Raw genomic sequence first — 17437 nt, 5'->3', positions numbered from 1 at the left:
ATTTAAAAGAAGGAAGTATGCAGAAAGCTGCAGCACAGGTGGATTTGAGCTCCTCATGCATGAATTACAAAAAGATTGCATCCAAATGAATTGGTAGCCTTTATTTCAAAGAGAATGGAGCATGAAAGTAAGGAGGTCTTGCTAAAACTATACTCGACAGTGGTCAGACCATTGCTGGAATACTGTGAACAGTTCTGGTCCCCTTATTGAAGGGAAGATATAGAAAGATATAGTCCAAAGAAACTTGATTAGTTTGATTCTGAGTATGGACAGATTATCCTATGAGGAGAGGTTGAGTAGATTGAGCTTGTACTCATTTTAGAACCATGGAAGCTGAAATACATAATATTCTTATGGGACTTGATATGGTGGATACAGGAAGATTGTTTCCTTTTATGGGAGAGTCAGGGACCAGAGGACATAATCTCAAAATAAAACAGAGATGTGGAGGATTATTTATGTCAGAGAATAGGGAATCTATGGAATTCTTTACTGTAGGGAGCTATTGAGGCTGGGTTGCTAAGTACATTTAAGGCTGAGGTAGACAGATGTTTGATTAGTAAGGGAATCAAGTGTTATGGGAATAAGGCAGGAAAGTGGGGTTGAGGATTATCAAATCAAACATAATCTCATTGAATGACAAAGCAGACTAAATGGGACAAATAGCCTATTTCTACTTCTTACAGTCTAACTCCTAATCCAAGACACTATTGACTGTGGCAGAGCTGTTTTCGTTGCTGGGGGTCTCTCAAGTGCAGCAGCGTTCTGGCTCTGTATTTATATTAAGGCTCGAAGGTCAGTGTAAACACATTTGATACACTGATTAACAGGAGAAAGTGAGGACTGCAGATGCTGGAGATCAGAGCTGAAAATGTGTTGTTGGAAAAGGGCAGCAGGTCAAGCAGCATCCAAGGAGCAGGAGAATCGATGTTTCGGGCATGAGCCCTTCTTCAGGGCTCATGCCCGAAACATCGATTCTCCTGCTCCTTGGATGCTGCCTGACCTGCTGCGCTTTTCCAGCAACACATTTTCTACACTGATTAACAGCTGTGTATAGATTAAGCAGCCATAAAACAGTGATAGCAGGAAGTCTTCCATTATGTTGTTGGTTTTACTTGAATAATTCTAAGCGCAGACTTACAGATCAATTGCAAAGTAGACCTCAGATTCCATCCTGTTTATGTAAAAGTCAATTTCTCACATCTTCCATCATTATCTGCAAAGAAAAGGTTGTTTCTCTTCCCCTCCTTCCTAAATTGTGGATACTTGTGATCAAAGGGAGAAAGTTCAACTGTTGAACAGCCGAACTCAGCAAAGACTGGTAATCCAATTTACAACTTGCCTTGTCTATATGTTTGTTATCCATCAAGGGCAATTGAGCCATCAGTAGACCAAAGTTTTAGTTACCTACTTATCTAAAAGCAATCTGTGCAGCATCACTAATATCTGACACACTCCACCTGACTTGCTGAAAAACTGCTTGGAGATTTGACTGTTGGTTTAATTCAGATTTTAACCTTATCTTTATGTTGACAGCTAACAAGACCCCATCGTTCAATGACAAGATTCACTGCACAGTAAAATCACATTTGCATTTTTAAAAAAATTTACGGTCTGCCGACAATCTGATAAGTTTCCATTTCAAACTTGCAAGGTCTGCTCATATGCAACTGATATTGCTTTGAAGTTCATGTCACCAACTTCTTTTTCACTTTGATATCTTCTTGAGACTGAAGCCTGTGATGTAAAGTGTAGTTGGCTAGCAGGCATTCCTCCACTGGCAATACTCCTTGCTCCTGCCAGGTAAATACTCATCCGTTGGTGACTTGTTAGGTTATATTTGTCTAACATTAGCATTGCAGATATTAAACACTGCGTTGGGAATGGTGTTGGTTCTTGTTGGTCCATCCAGGTTCATTATTATCATTTGAGGGCAATGCAAAATCATTCAATGCAATATTCCAAAACATTGACACATCTGTGTTTTAAATAATGAATTTGAACTAAATGCTGTATTGTATTTACTTTATTTCCAAAGCTCTCAGCAGTATCGACCTCTTATACATTAAATATACCCTGTCTTTATAATATCACCTGACATTCATCCCTGTATCACACCCATATGCACCTTTCTGTATAGTTACAAAGCATACTGCTAATATGTTGTGATCAGAACCTTTGTACTACTATATTGATAAATTAAAATTAACTTGCCAATTTTTGTTGATTTAGAACTTGCTGAACTTGGCCAATTAGGGTTACATTGCTCTGTCTAGTAATCAGCTACAATTGAATTTTACTGCTATTTAAACTGTACAGAATGATGCAATATTGACTTTATCTGTATTGTATATATAAATCGATGTAAAGCACAGTTATTGTTTTCTCCTGTAATAGATCCAATGTATGTGCTGTGGTTATCCATTGTGGTCTTCGCCTGGAATTGGAATGTCTGGTTAATCCCTGTGCGTTGTACTTTTCCTTATCAAACACCTGATAATGTCCACCTGTGGCTGTTGATGGATTATTTCTGTGATCTGATTTACGTGATAGATATGGCTTTTTTCCAGTCTCGTCTTCAGTTTGTTCAAGGAGGAGACATTATAGTGAGTATTCACTTTAATTTCATCCACAGTAATTAATAAACATTGTTCATGCAGTGTTTGCTCTCTACCATGTGTTGCCTCTAAAAGCAATTTGTATTCTCATGAACACCATTAGCACAAACCCCTGTAGTTCTTCAATCTGTATCACACATCATTGTTTCTAACATTTTGACTGCAATTTTGCCTCCTTTCAGGTAGCAAGGATGACAAGCAATTTCTGAATATATATTCCAATAATCAATTTTTTCATTTGAGTACATTAATGCATACTATTAGATTTTATTGAGGCTTATGGGAGTATATTGTCACTTTAACATTAAACAATATTTTTATACTCCACTTGACATTTATTTCATTTGGCTTATCAAGATGGCCAGATCACAAAAGCTGGTTTGCCACTTGGAGATAAAAGTTCCACCCATTGTACGTAAATTACATAGATTTAAAGTGACCTTGAACTACTGCAAACATGAAAAATCTAGCATTATTACAAGAAGTAAATTGTGCATAACTAGGTACCTTGGTGCCTAAGGTGGCACCATGGATGGTGACATTATACACTTTTCACTGTAGTCCCATACTTCTGTACTTGTCTACATGTGATAATGAAATCTAAAATTTGAATCTCTTCACTTTCATGAGATGTCACTGTTTTAATCATACTGGGCTTTGATTGTTTTTATTTTCAGCACTGGGTGTTTCAGCATTTCAGACATGAGTCTTGTACATGTCCAAATTTGGTTCTTGGGCTCACAAATTTGGGAATTTTGAATAAAATGTCTGAATTATCTTACATTAACCGTAACCAGCTTTAATGTGGGCTGACAGCCACACCGCATCTACTCTGTTTGTGTCATCTTCTGCATTGTGACCCCATTGTATTCAGATGTACTTGGCATATGTTGTCCCTTAATAGTGATTGTTGTTTAGAGAAATATCGTTATACAGTGTATTTGCAGCCTTGCCATTGTGTGATCTCTCTCTCTGTTAAAATCGCTTTCACTTTGGTTTGTGGGAGCCATCAAACGTATTATTTTGAAACATGGTGTCAAAAGTGTGAAGCTGAGATTGAGTGAATTTTCAGGGCTGCAAGAGAGATCCAGCTACTGTAAAACGTTAGCAAGGAAGAATTGAAACAAACAGTCTGAAATTTTGAAATACGAGGTGGGTTGGATTGCCTCTGGATTTTCCAGTCCCAGCTGCTGTGGAAATAAAAAGATATGAGAGACAACAGGAACTTTTCTACTTGCAGTAACAAAGTTTTGAGATAGCTACAAAATTAAATAAAAAGAATGAGCAAAGAAGAGAAACAACATTTTTATTGCTAGAGAAAGTGTTACAAGATGTTTTATATCCTAAGCCTCACTAAGGAGCTGAGTAGACATACAGGAAAGATTATGAAAGATTAGAAAACATTCTTGGAACCCTTTATTAATGATATATATGAACAGCCTATGTTCAACATCTGAACAGAAACAGAACGGGAGACTATTTGTCAGTATGTGATGGCATTGATATAACTCACCAAATCCTGAGAGTTTGGACAATGGAAAGATGATTTAATCAGAAATAGGATTGTCTTAAGCATAAGAGATCCTGCCAAAAGAACTTGCCTACTGAGAGAGGATAAACTCGCTCTTAAGAAATACAGCAAATGTTTAGAATCTCTGAGGCTGCCAATCATCAGCTAGAGAGTATTAATGGGAGAACAGATGAGGGTTTGCATTATACAGTGCTAGGTTTCAGATTGAACGAGAACAATATATTGTAAAAAATGAAATATTTGCAGAAGAGCCAGCAGAAAGATAAAGGTCAGAGGGCAGGATGTAAATATTGTGAAGGACACTATATAAAAGAAAAGGAAATCTATCTAGCTTGAGAAAGGTAATGTAATTGTGAGCAGAATTACTCTTCATGCTGTTTAGCTGGAATGAAGCAAAGTAAACTTGTAATGTTGGCTGCCAGAGAGACGTCAACCAATAATGCCGAGAAAATACTTAACAACATACAACATGTTGGAATTGTAGGTCGAAAGCTTATAAATACTTGGTGACTGTCAGAATGATGAGTTCAGAAGGAGAGCATCAAATGAATGTAAAGTGTTCATTAGACACTAGTGCTTCATGTAACATGATGTGCTTCACACAAGTACTTCAAGACATTTGAAGCCCTCAAATGTACGATTAAAGTTGTATGACAAAACAGCACTAATTTGAAGAGGACAAATGAATGGTGCAATGAGAAGAATGATGATGTAGTGTTCCAGATAGCAGAGGTTAAACAAAATCTACTCATCTCAACTGAGGAAATTCCAAAGCTTGGACTGATGTGCCTGAAGAGATTTGCAGCATTATACAGGCAGGCTACTAAGCCATTCAGTGTCAAACCAATCCTAGAAGACAACAAAATGTTTTTGCAGGTCTCGTATATCTTCCTGGTGATTATTACCATAGAATAAATGAGTGTGCGATACCAACTTAGTAGCTGCAGAAGAGAGTTTCAGCTTCCCTCAAGCCCAGTGTGAAAAACAAGATAGAAGATCTGGGAAAAAGATGCAATTAAAGATGCTTGAAGGCCATTACATAGATCATGCACTGACTGGAAAAGGACTTCACCTGGATCCTGACAAAATGAGAGCTGTACTTGAGATTCAGTAACTAACAAATGTATTGCAAACATTTCTTAATGCAAAATTCTTGCCTAATTCATGATCAGAGTGAGAACCTCGATACAAACTCACTGCTAAGAATGTGCAATGATATTGGGCAGCAGAATTATCGGCTTTGATTACAAGAACTATTGATGATAACATCCAATTCTGTGGTACTTTGAATCAATGATGAAATCACCTTACAGTGCAAGACAGGACTTGCAGCAACCACTATGCGGCAACAACAACTAGCTCATTTCCATTCAGGCATTAACACAAACCGAACAATGCTGTGTTCAGAATGCCTGGCTGTTATCTTTGCAGCTTAATTAACACCTGGTAGGGAGAGTTAAAATGAAAATGGAGTACAGCCAGATGTCATATCAAAGCATCTTTCAGACTAATTCTATTCGTTCCAAAACACCAACAAAGAAAATTACCTTACTTGTAAAGATATCATTGAGACATGATGTAAAAGTGAGGGAAACAGATGTGCATTGCTGATATGCTGTCAGAGTAGCTTATGAGGGAAGTTTAAAATGCTAAAACAGAGTGCAAAATCTTCTAGATTCAATGAGAAACAACAGCTTAACATGCACGGAAAGTCACAAAACCAGCAGTCATTTGAATCTGAAAGACAAGCAATACTGCTGAAATAAAGAAAAGAAAATGCAACAAGGTGTAACTTCCAAGTGCTGCAAGAAGTATTCATGAAGAACTGGCCTGAAAGTATCAAGAACACACCTTTTGCTACGAGACAGTATTGGGCACATAGAGATAAAATGAAAATCCAAGATGCTAGCTTGTACAAAGGAAATAGAGGTATAATACCCAACAGTTGAGGTTCTGAAACACATCCATGCAGGCCATCAAGGAATTGAGTCTAGTCAGAGGAATGCGAAAGAAGTGTTCTACTGTCGAATCATGACCAATCAGCCAGTGCCATACTTGTAATGCATTCTAAGGTAATCACTTACTTATAATGCATGACATCCTAGAGAGACGCTGGATGAAACTTGAAATCGACCAATATGCTTTTGTAGGAACTGGTTATCTATCCCTGTTGACTACTATTTTGACTGCTAGAAATTAAACCAACTGACACTAAGAATGCCTGAAAACACACTTCTTCATTATGGCATTCCAAACATTATGATGAGCAACAATGTCCCTCAGTTCGTGAGTTCAGAATTCAGATGGAGTCATAGAGATGAACAGCATAGAAACAGACCTGTCGGTCCAACTCATCCCTGCCGACCAGATATCCCAACCCAATCTAGTACCTCCTGCCCATATCCCTCAAAACCCTTCCTATTCATATAGCAATCTAAATGCCTCTTAAATGTTGCAATTGTACCAGCCTCCATCACTTCGTCTGGCATCTCATTCCATACCCGTACTGCCCTTTGTGTGAAAAAATTGCCCCTTAGGTCTCTTTTATATCTTTCCCCTCTCACCCTAAACCTATGCCCTCTAGTTCTGGACTCCCCGGCCCCAGGGAAAATACTTTGCCTATTTACCCTATCCATGCCCCTCATAATTTTGTAAACCTCTATAAGGTCACCCCTCAGCCTCCGATGCTCCAGGGAAAAAAGCCCCAGCCTGTTCAGCGTCTCCCTATAGCTCAAATCCTCCAACCCTGGCAACATCCTTGTAAATCTTTTCTGAACCCTTTCAAGTTTCACATCTTTCCGATAGAAAGGAGACCAGAACTGCACGCAATATTCCAACAGTGGCCTAACCAATGTCCTGTATAGCCGCAACATGACCTCCCAACTCCGGTACTCAATACTCTGACCAATAAAGGAAAGCATACCAAACACCTTCTTCAATATCCTATCTACCTGCGACTCCACCTTCAAGGAGCTATGAACCTGGACTCCAAGGTCTCTTTGTTCAGCAACACTCTCTAGGACCTTACCATTAAGTGTCTCAGTCCTGCTAAGATTTACTTTTCCAAAATGCAGCACCTTGCATTTATCTGAATTAAACTCCATCTGCCACTTCTCAGCCCATTGGCCCATCTGGTCAAGATCCTGTTGTAATCTGAGGTAACCCTCTTCGTTGTCCACTACTCCTCCAATTTTGGTATCATCTGCAAACTTACTAACTGTACCTCTTATGCTCACATCCAAATCATTTATGTAAATGACAAAAAGTAGTGGACCCAGCACCAATCCTGGTGGCACTCCACTAGACACAGGCCTCCAGTCTGAAAAACAACTCTTCATCACCCCGCTCTGTCTTCCACCTTTGAGCCAGTTCTGCATCCAAATGGTTAGTTCTCCCTGTATTCCATGAGATCTAACCTTGCTAATCAGTCACCCATGGGGAACCTTGTCGAACGCCTTACTGAAGTCCTTATAGATCATATCTACCATTCTGCCCTCATCAATCCTCTTTGTTACTTCTTCAAAAAACTCAATCAAGTTTGTGAGACATTATTTCCCATGCACAAAGCCATGTTGACTATCTCTACTCAGTCCTTGCCTTTCCAAAAACATGTAAATCCTGTCCCTCAGCCTTCCCTCCAACAACTTGCCCACCACCAACATCAGGCTCACTGGTCTATAGTTCCCTGGCTTGTCCTTACCACCCTTCTTAAACAGTGGCACCACGTTTGCCAACCTCCAGTCTTCTGGTACCTCACCTGTGACTATCGATAATACAAATATCTCAGCAAGAAGCCCAGCAATCACTTCTCTAGCTTCCCACAGAGTTCTCAGGTATACCTGATGAGATTCTGGGGATTTATCCACCTTTACCCATTTCAAGACATCCAGCACTTGCTCCTCTGTAATTTGGCATTTTGCAAGATGTCACCATCTATTTCCCAACAGTCTATATCTTCCATGACCTTTTCCACAGTAAATACTGATGCAAAATACTCAGTTAGTATCTCCCCCATTTTCTGCATCTCCACACAAAGGGCTGCCTTGCTGAACTTTGAGGGGCCTGATTCTCTCCCTAGTTACCCTTTTGTCCTTAATGTATTTGTAAAAACCCTTTGGATTCTCCTTAATTCTATTGCCAAAACTATCTCATGTCCCCTTTTTGCCCTCCTGATTTCCCTCTTAAGTATACTTCTACTTCCTTTATACGCTTCTAAGGATTCACTCGATCTATCTTGTCTATACCTTACATATGCTTCCTTCTTTTTCTTAACCAAACCCCCAATTTCTTTAGTCATCCAGCATTCCCTGTACCTACCAGCCTTTCCTAACAGGAATAGACTGTCACTGGATTTTCGTTATCTCATTTTTGAAGGCTTCCCATTTTCCAGCTGTCCCTTTACCTGCAAACATCTGCCCCCAATCAGCCTTTGAAAGTTCTTGCCTAATACCGTCAAAATTGGCCTTTCTCCAATTTAGAACTTCAACTTTTAGATCTGGTCTATCCTTTTCCGTCACTATTTTAAATCTAATAGAATTATGGTCGCTGGCCCCAAAGTGCTCCCCCACTGACACTTCAGTCACCTGCCCTGCCTTATTTCTCAAGAGTAGGTCAAGTTTGCACCTTCTCGAGTAGGTACATCCACATACTGAATCAGAAAAATGTCTTGCACACACTTAACAAATTCCTCTCCATCTAAACCCTTAAAACTATAGCAGTCCCAGTCTATGTTTGGAAAGTTAAAATCCCCTACCAAAATCACCCTATTATTCTTACAGATAGCTGAGATCTCCTTACAAGTTTGTTTCTCAATTTCCTTCTATTAGGGGTCTATAATACAATCCCAATAAGGTGATCATCCCTTTCTTATTTCTCAGTTCCACCCAAATAACTTGCCTGGATGTATTTCCATGAATATCCTCCCTCAGCACAGCTGTAACGCTATCCCTGATCAAAAATTCCACTCTCTGTCCTCTCTTGCCTCCCTTTCTATCTTTCCTGGAGCATTTGTATCCTGGAACATTAAGCTGCCAGTCCTGCCCATCTCTGACCCATGTTTCTGTAATTGCTATGATATCCCAGTCCCATGTTCCTAACCATGCCCTGAGTTCATCTGCCTTCCCTGTTAGGCCCCTTGCATTGAAATAAATGCAGTTTAATTTATTAGTCCTACCTTGTCCCAGCCTGCCCTGACTGTTTGACTCGTTTCTGTTCTCAACTGTAACAGTCTCAGATTGATCTCTTTCCTCACTATCTCCCTGCGTCCCACCTCCACCCCCCCCCCCCCCCACCTTCTAGTTTAAATCCTCCCAAGCAGCTCGAGCAAATTTCCCTGCCAGTATATAAGTCTCCTTCCAATTTAGGTGCAATCCATCCTTCTTTTACAGGTCACTTCTACCCCAAAAGAGATTCCAATGATCCAAAAATGTGAATCCTTCTCCCATACACCAGCTTCTTAGCCATGCATTCATCTGCTCTATCCTCCTATTCCTGCCCTCACTAGTTCGTAGCACTGGGAGTAATCCAGATATTACTACTCTCAAGGACCTCCTTTTTACATTTTTGCCTAACTCTCTGTAATCTCCCTTCAGAATCTCAAACTTTCCCCTTCCTATGTCGTTGGTTCCCATATGACAATTACCTCTTGCTGACCCCTCTTCCCCATGAGAACATTCCGCACCTCTCTGAGACATCCTTGATCCTGGCACCAGGGAAGCAACGCACCAGGGAAGCAACACACCATTCTGCTTTTTCGCTGCTGGCCTCAGAAACGTCTGTCTGTACCTCAGACTACAGAATCCCCGAACACAATTGATTTCTTGGAAGCCAACGTAACCCTCATTGCATGAGAGAAAGTCTCAATACCAGAAACTTGGCTGTTCATGCTATGTTCCCCTGAGAATCCATCACCCCCTACATTTTCCAAAACAGCATACCTGTTTGAAATGTGTATATCCACAAAAACCTCCTGCACCAGGTGCCTACCTCTCTTACCTTTCCTGGAGTTAACCCATCTATCTGATTGTATCTGAGACTTCCCGTCTTCCTATAACTGCCATCCATCACATACTGTTGCTGTTGCAAATACCTGCTTCTAACTGTCTCTCCAACCGATCTATTCAATCTGCTGAGATTTGCATCCAACAGCATTTATGGCAGATATAATCAGCAGTGACCCAATAACTCTTTTTAACCTCCCACATCAGACAAGAAGTATATATTACTGTACTAAAGGCCATTTTTGCTCCTTCACAATCTACAGACCCAGAAAATAACACCGTCATATTCCTCTACAAAACACTGCCCCAGGTTAAATTAATAGTTATGGCTTATATTTTAAGTTTAATCAAGAGACATATCTCCAAAAACATATAATCAAGAAAGAACCCACTCTACTCACTACTGCAGCCTTTCTGTTGGACACACTTAAAACAACAATTAACTTATCTGATTCTGTGCTGTGATCTTCGCCCAAACAGGTTCCTCCAAGATCAGATTATTATATCTGCCACAAACTAAAGTTACAGCAAAGATAGCGATCACACAACTATGACAAATCAGCCAGTGTATTTTGTACAAATGCCTTTTTCCAAATATCCACATTTTCATAAAAGATAACCAAAAATGCATGCACGATCATTTATTATGACAAGTTACCCAATATCCATGGTCAACAAGGAAAATAATTATTCATTAACAAAACTGGATTTTAATTATATCCAGTCTCATTTCCATCAGTTTCTGAGCATGCATTGCATACATAATCTAAATGTCATGCAGGTCTTTTAACGGCATGTGTGAGCAATGGCTTTGGATGTTCATTTGGTGTCTGCTCATTCACTGTTTCACTGAATTCACTGAATTTTCACTGTTTCACTGTTTGTTAATTTTCCCAGACGCACTCCGATGTCCAGCGATACATGAATTCAAAACAGCAAAGGCAGTAACTATGCAGGTTTTGTCTCTCTCTCTCTCTCTCTCTCTCTCTCTCCTGCACTGTCCTCACTTTGTGCTTCCTTTGTCTGTTCTTCTCCCTTTTAAAACTGTTGTTGTTTTGACTTTTTTTCCCCAAAATTCCAAAACAATGCAACAGCATAAAAAACAGTAATTGCTGCTCTTGGAATTCGAGGAAATCACCTCCAGCTAATCACATCTAAAATACCTCAAACAAGGAGCAGCTGTTAACAGGCAGAAATTTTTCCCGTCCTCCACCTTGGATGATCACAGATTTCAACACCATGCATTATCTCAAATGCTAGGACCAATCAAATGGCAAGAACATACAGCAATGAAAATCACCAAAGGCATCATAATGAAATCAAGCAAATCAACTCCAGTCGAGACTGAAGACTATAGTCCAATATAAAGACAAATGTCAACCTGAATCCAAATTACTTGTGCAATAGCAAAAACACACCATTGAAGCAGAAGAAGCAATGGATGTCAGTGAAAAAAATCAAGGTAAAGGGACAAAAAGCCAAATTTCACTTTGATAAAACTGACCGTTAAATTGCCAGAGCTGAGCACTGGAGATCCAGTTAGAGAGCAAACATTCAACACTCTCAAAAAGAGTCAGCCTATATGGCAATGTGAAACCTGTATAGAGCAGTTGTCACCTTGATCACATGCAGTGACTGTGAATTACCAGATATATTGTTGCAGCCAAACATACATGTGTACAAGTAGAGGTGTTGTTCCTTCATTTCAGGCAGCTGATCAGAGAGATTTGATCTCACTGTGTGCACAATGTACAAAATGACCATCATTCATAGATGTGCACCATTCTCCAGCAACAGAAATGGAAAAAGCTTTTGCTATGGGAATTAAACTTCTCAGAGAAGAAATACCGCCCTTGGAATGAGCAGACACCAAATGAACATCCAAAGCCATTGCTCACACATGCCGTTAAAAGACCTGCATGACATTTAGATTATGTATGCAATGCATGTTCAGAAACTGATGGAAATGAGACTGGATATAATTAAAATCCAGTTTTGTTAATGAATAATTATTTTCCTTGCTGACCATGGATATTGGGTAACTTGTCATAATAAATGATCGTGTATGCATTTTTGGTTATCTTTTATGAAAATGTGGATATTTGGAAAAAGGCATTTGTACATAATGCACTGGCTGATTTGTCATAGTTGTGTGATCGCTATCTTTGCTGTAACTTTAGTTTGTGGCAGATATAATAACATATTACTGAAGTTAAAAATCACATAACACCAGGTTAAAGTCCAATAGATTTAATTGGATGCACTAGCTTTCGGAGCGCTGCTCCTTCATCAGGTGGTTGTGGAGTACACAATTGTAAGACACAGAATTTATAGCCTTACAACTGGTCTTACAACTGTGTACTCCACAACCACCTGATGAAGGAATAGTGCTCCGAAAACTAGTGCTTCCAATTAAACCTGTTTGACTATAACTTGGTGTTGTGTGATATTTAACTTTGTACACCCCAGTCCAATCTCCAAAACATATAACTGAGCTCCACAATTGACCTTCAGTTCAGAAAATCATGATGTATTTATTTTCAAACTGAGCAAACCTCTCTTCAGAGCACCTGAGCAAACCATTTCAGTAGGAAACTTGGTTGGGATGAAAATAACTATATGGCAACCGAAAGGCTCTTAGTGAGTTGTTTCATGTTTTATATAGAGCGCAACTTATGGTTTCTAAGAGATGACCTGACACTCTATTAAGAGCTAGGAATACTATTTGGGAGAATGGGGCATGGCTTGTAAGGTTCAGCATCAATGATATGAAAGGCTGGTGGCTGCCCAAAAGTCAATGCTGTTATTTTTAGGTAACAGAGACTTAAATCTCATTTAGAAACTGTTGACATCCAACAATGGTGGCACAGTGGTTAGCACTGCTGCCTCACAGCACCAGGAATCCGGGTTTGATTCTAGCCTCGGGCGCCTGTCTGTGTGGAGTTTGCACATTCTCCCCATGTTTGCGTGGGTTTCCTCTGGGTGCTCCCGATTCCTCCCACAGTCCAAAGATGTGCAGGTTAGTTGAATTGGCCATACTAAATTGGACATAGTGTTCAGGGATCTGTAGGTTAGTTGCATAGTCAAGGAAAAGTAGAGTAGTAAGGGAAAGGGTCTGGTTGGGTTACTCTTCAGAGAGTCAGTGTGGACTTGTTGGGCCAAATGGCCTGTTTCCACACTGTAGGGATTCTATAAATGTGCAGTATCCACTCTCAAATTAATATCTTCTATTTGAGCTTCTTGGGAACCACCAGGTAAAAGGCTACCTTAGTAGATTAACTTCTGTGATTCTATATTTCAGACAGCAATAAAGCCTATGAGAGAAAATTACATGAAAACACCTAAATTCAAGGTGAGTATTGTGAAATTGATGAAGTATATTGCAGTCTTTGAATGAGTTGCTTTAAATATTGTATATCAATTTATTTGTAAGTACATTTTTTAGGGCATTCTCCTAGATGCTGCAGTGGGCTTTGGAAATAGGAGAGATTTGAAGGGAATTTAGGTAAATGCGAGGGGGAAAGGAACATAAACTTTTGTTGATGGGGTTAGATTCTGAAAAGCAGGAGAAGCCTTATGCGAGAACAAACATATGAAGTAGGAGCATTCAGCTCCTCAAGCCTGCTCTGCCTTTAAATAAGATCATGGCTGATAAGTTTGTGCTCTAAGTTCCACATTCCCTGCAACACCAATGGCCTTTGATTCCCTTGCCTAACAAAAATCTAACTACCTTCACCTTAAGAATATTCAATGACCTCACCTCCACCTGAGACAGATTTCCAAGGGGCACTCTGAAAGAAAATAATTCCCCTTATCACTGTCCTAAAAGAGCAACCACTAATTTTAAAACAATGTGCCCTAGTTCTGGACTCATCCACTGTAGGAAATATCCTTTCCACAATCTTGTCAAGATTGTTCAGGATCTTATATACATCAATAAAGTCACTCTTCTAAACTTCAGTGAAAACAAAGCCCAACCTGTCCAAATTTTACTCAAGAGATAACTCATTCATTGAAGGTATTAATTTCATAGAATCTCTACAGTGTGGAAACAGGCCATTTGGCCCAACAAGTCCACAGTGACCCTCCAAAGAGTAATCTACCCAGACCCATTCCCCTATCCTATTACTCTACATTTCCCTCTGACTAATGTACCTAACCTACACATCTCTGAACACTATGGGCAATTGAGCATGGCTAATTCACCTAATTGACACATCTTTAGATTGTGGGAAGAAACTGGAACACTCGGAAGAAACCCATGTAGAGATGGGGAGAATATGCAAACTCCATACAGACAAGATGGAATCAAACTCAGGTCCTTGGTGCTGTGAGGCAGCAGTGCTCACCACTGAACACCATGCCAGCCCTTTTTTATTAGCTTTCCTGATCACCTGCTGCACTTGTGTGCTAGCCTTCAGGCACGAATATCCCCAAGTCCCTTTGTGTTACATTATATTTTTTTTCAGTAACGAGTAAAGTTCCTCTGAATCGCCTTTCACTATTACATTTTTCCTTAAATAAGGAGACCAAAAACACACACAGTATTCCACAAGTGTTCTAACAGTACTGACTTGTATAACCGAAGCATAACATCCTTAAATTTAAGTTCAGTTCTTCGCCTAGCAAAAGACAATATTCCATTAACCTTCTTAATCACTGGCATGCTGATGTTTTGTGACTCATCAGTAGAAGTTATATCCCTTTGCACCTTGAAATTTCACAGCCATTCTCTGTTCAGAAAATACTCTGCATTCTTATTCTTAACTACTAAAGTGAAGACAGAAACAAAATATTTACTCATTCCATCTTTCATTTCTTTATTATCTGCTATTAACTTCCCATTCTCGCTCTTTAGAGAACCAACACTCAATTTACTTGATCTTTTCCTTTATATATACATATAGGAACTCTTTCTATCTGCTTTTATATTTCTTGCTAACTTACTCTCATGCTCCAACTTATTTCTCCTGGTTAACATTATAGTCTTTTTTCTATTGTTATTTATACTCTGACCTTCTTCTCATCTTTGAGCCATTATGTTTTTTCTTTCAGTGTGACATTTCCCTTACTTCTTTAGTTAACCGTAGATTGTGGGTCCTTCCCTTAGAATTTTTATTTATAGTAGGAATGTACTCAAGCTGAGTACTCTCAAGTACAATTTTATATGTTTACCACTGTTTCTCTACTGATCCATCTGCTCGCTTGATATCCTGGTTCACTTCAGCCAGTTCAGCATTCATTCCCAAATGTTTGCCCTTATTTAAGTGTAAAATATTAGTCTTAGATAGATTTTCTTTCAAATTATGATCACTGCTCCCAGAGATGCCTTCAATCTGAGGTCAATAATTAATCCTGTCATGTTACACAGTACTGTAGCCTACTCTACTGTCTGTTGAATATTCTGTTATAAGAAACTAACTCCAAAGTGTCCTATGAGCTCCTCATTGAGGCTATTACCAATCTAATTTTTCCAGTTTACTTGTAGATTAAAATCATCCATGATTATTACTCTCCCTTTTCACAAGCAACTAATACTTCCTCTTGTATACTTCTTCCTACATTGTGGTTGTTGTTCAGGGATCTGTAGACCATTCCCACTGGTGATTTATTTCACCTGTTTCACCCAAACCAATTCCATATCCTAATCTACTAATTAAAGTCATTTGTAACTATTTCACCAATATCATTGATTAGGAGAGCTCCGTCCACTTTTACCTAGCTTCCTGTTCTTCTTGAATGCCATATGTCAATACTGCTCAATATTCAGACCCCAATTCCGAATTGTCATCCCACACCTGTGTCTTCATAATGGTTATTAAATCATATTTATTCAAGTCGATGTTCCCTATCAATTCATTTATGATTCTACGCACATTCAGATACATAGTCTTTAGTTTTTTTTTCATTTGTGTCACAACTAGTCTTGATTGCTGGTGTACCCATATGTTTTGTTTCTGTCCGTCCTTTCCATTCTGATCTTCATTTTCCACATTACTATGTTGCTCCTATGTTGATTCTATCCCTTAGTTTGTTACATTTACCGAATACTTCAGCCTTCAACCCCCTCATAGAGTCCTCTCTACTTTCCTTGTAGTGTGCATTGCAAGAACACTACTCCCAGCATGGTCCTGGTGAAGACCATCTTAATGGTACAGATCCCACTTTCTCCAGTGTTGATGCCAGTGCCCCACAAACCAGAACCCACTTCTTCCACATCAGTCAATGAGCCATACATTCATTTACCTTATCTTATTTATCCTTTGCTAATTTGCACATGACTGAGGTAGTAATCCAAAGATTATTATCTTTGAAGTTCTGCAAATTTAACTGATTTAATTTAGCATCTAACTTCTCATATTCTCTCAGTAGAACCTCTTTCCCAGTTCCAATTATGTCATAGCTACAGAAATAGACCATGACCACTGGATCCTTCCCTTCTGTAGCCCAGAGCAGATATCCCAAATTTTGGTATTGGGAGGACAGCACAATTTTCTGCACTCATGCCCTTTGCTGCAGAGAGCGGTGTTAACTCCTTTCAGTATACTGTCCTAATAGAACTGTGTTCATTTTTAAGCCCTTCCTTGAATGCCTATCTGTACCGAATGCCATGGCCAGTTAGCTCATTCACCCTGCAGCCCTAACTCTTATCCAAACAAGCTAAGAAAATTTAAAACCTGTGAAACAATTGCAAAAACAGAGGCTTCTGCATTTCGGCTCTCTGGTTTCCTCTACCTACCTCATTTGCTGTCACATCTTTCCATCCCTGACCACTGAATAATTCAGAACACACCATCCTAAGAAGTGTGAATATCTTCTCTAAAAAAAGTACAGATAACTTTCCCCAGCTCAGTATCTCTAAGCTGAAGTACCTGAAGTTGCAAGTACTTATCGAAGATGTGTTTGTCCTAGATCACTGGTATCCAGAAGTTCCTATTTTCTGCAGTCACAGTACATCTGTTCTATGTGTTAATAATTAATAATTGCTAATTATTTAGCAATTACATCTCCCAATAGGTTTTAGCACTGGCAATAAACTTTACAATGCAGATAAAACTATACAGTACTTAAAATACTGATAGAACTAACAATTTCTAATGATACCCGTTCCTGATTTACCTGCTTCTTCTACTGCACAATTTGTAAATCAAATCAAGGATGCCAAAAGAAAGGTAGATCAAAGACCTTCTTCCTGCATTTCTTGAAACTCCACTTCCACCACACTTTACCTCTTGCAGTAAGCATTACTTACATTTTAAAAACCAAACAACTGCAGATGCTAGAAATTT

At 39.2% G+C, this 17437-nt stretch overlaps 1 protein-coding gene and 1 long non-coding RNA gene across 7 annotated transcripts in view; one reads left to right on the top strand and one right to left on the bottom strand.

The window, feature by feature from the left end:
* LOC140453203 (uncharacterized) overlaps nucleotides 1–17437 on the bottom strand; it is a 128610-nt gene that overhangs the window by 31697 nt on the left and 79476 nt on the right. The gene's annotated exons all lie outside the window — the stretch shown is intronic.
* cngb1a (cyclic nucleotide gated channel subunit beta 1a) overlaps nucleotides 1–17437 on the top strand; it is a 217498-nt gene that overhangs the window by 128758 nt on the left and 71303 nt on the right. For all 6 annotated transcript variants that reach the window (XM_072547720.1, XM_072547719.1, XM_072547716.1 and 3 more), the window contains 2 exons: nucleotides 2398–2606; nucleotides 13450–13500. In XM_072547720.1, coding sequence (XP_072403821.1) covers nucleotides 2398–2606; nucleotides 13450–13500 — 260 coding nt within the window. The remainder of the gene's footprint in view (nucleotides 1–2397; nucleotides 2607–13449; nucleotides 13501–17437) is intronic.

The sequence above is a fragment of the Chiloscyllium punctatum genome, chromosome 26, assembly GCF_047496795.1.
Source record: "Chiloscyllium punctatum isolate Juve2018m chromosome 26, sChiPun1.3, whole genome shotgun sequence".
Lineage (NCBI taxonomy): Eukaryota > Metazoa > Chordata > Chondrichthyes > Orectolobiformes > Hemiscylliidae > Chiloscyllium > Chiloscyllium punctatum.
The sequence above is the reverse complement of the archived record's forward strand: the minus strand, read 5'-3'. Positions and strand labels throughout refer to the sequence as shown.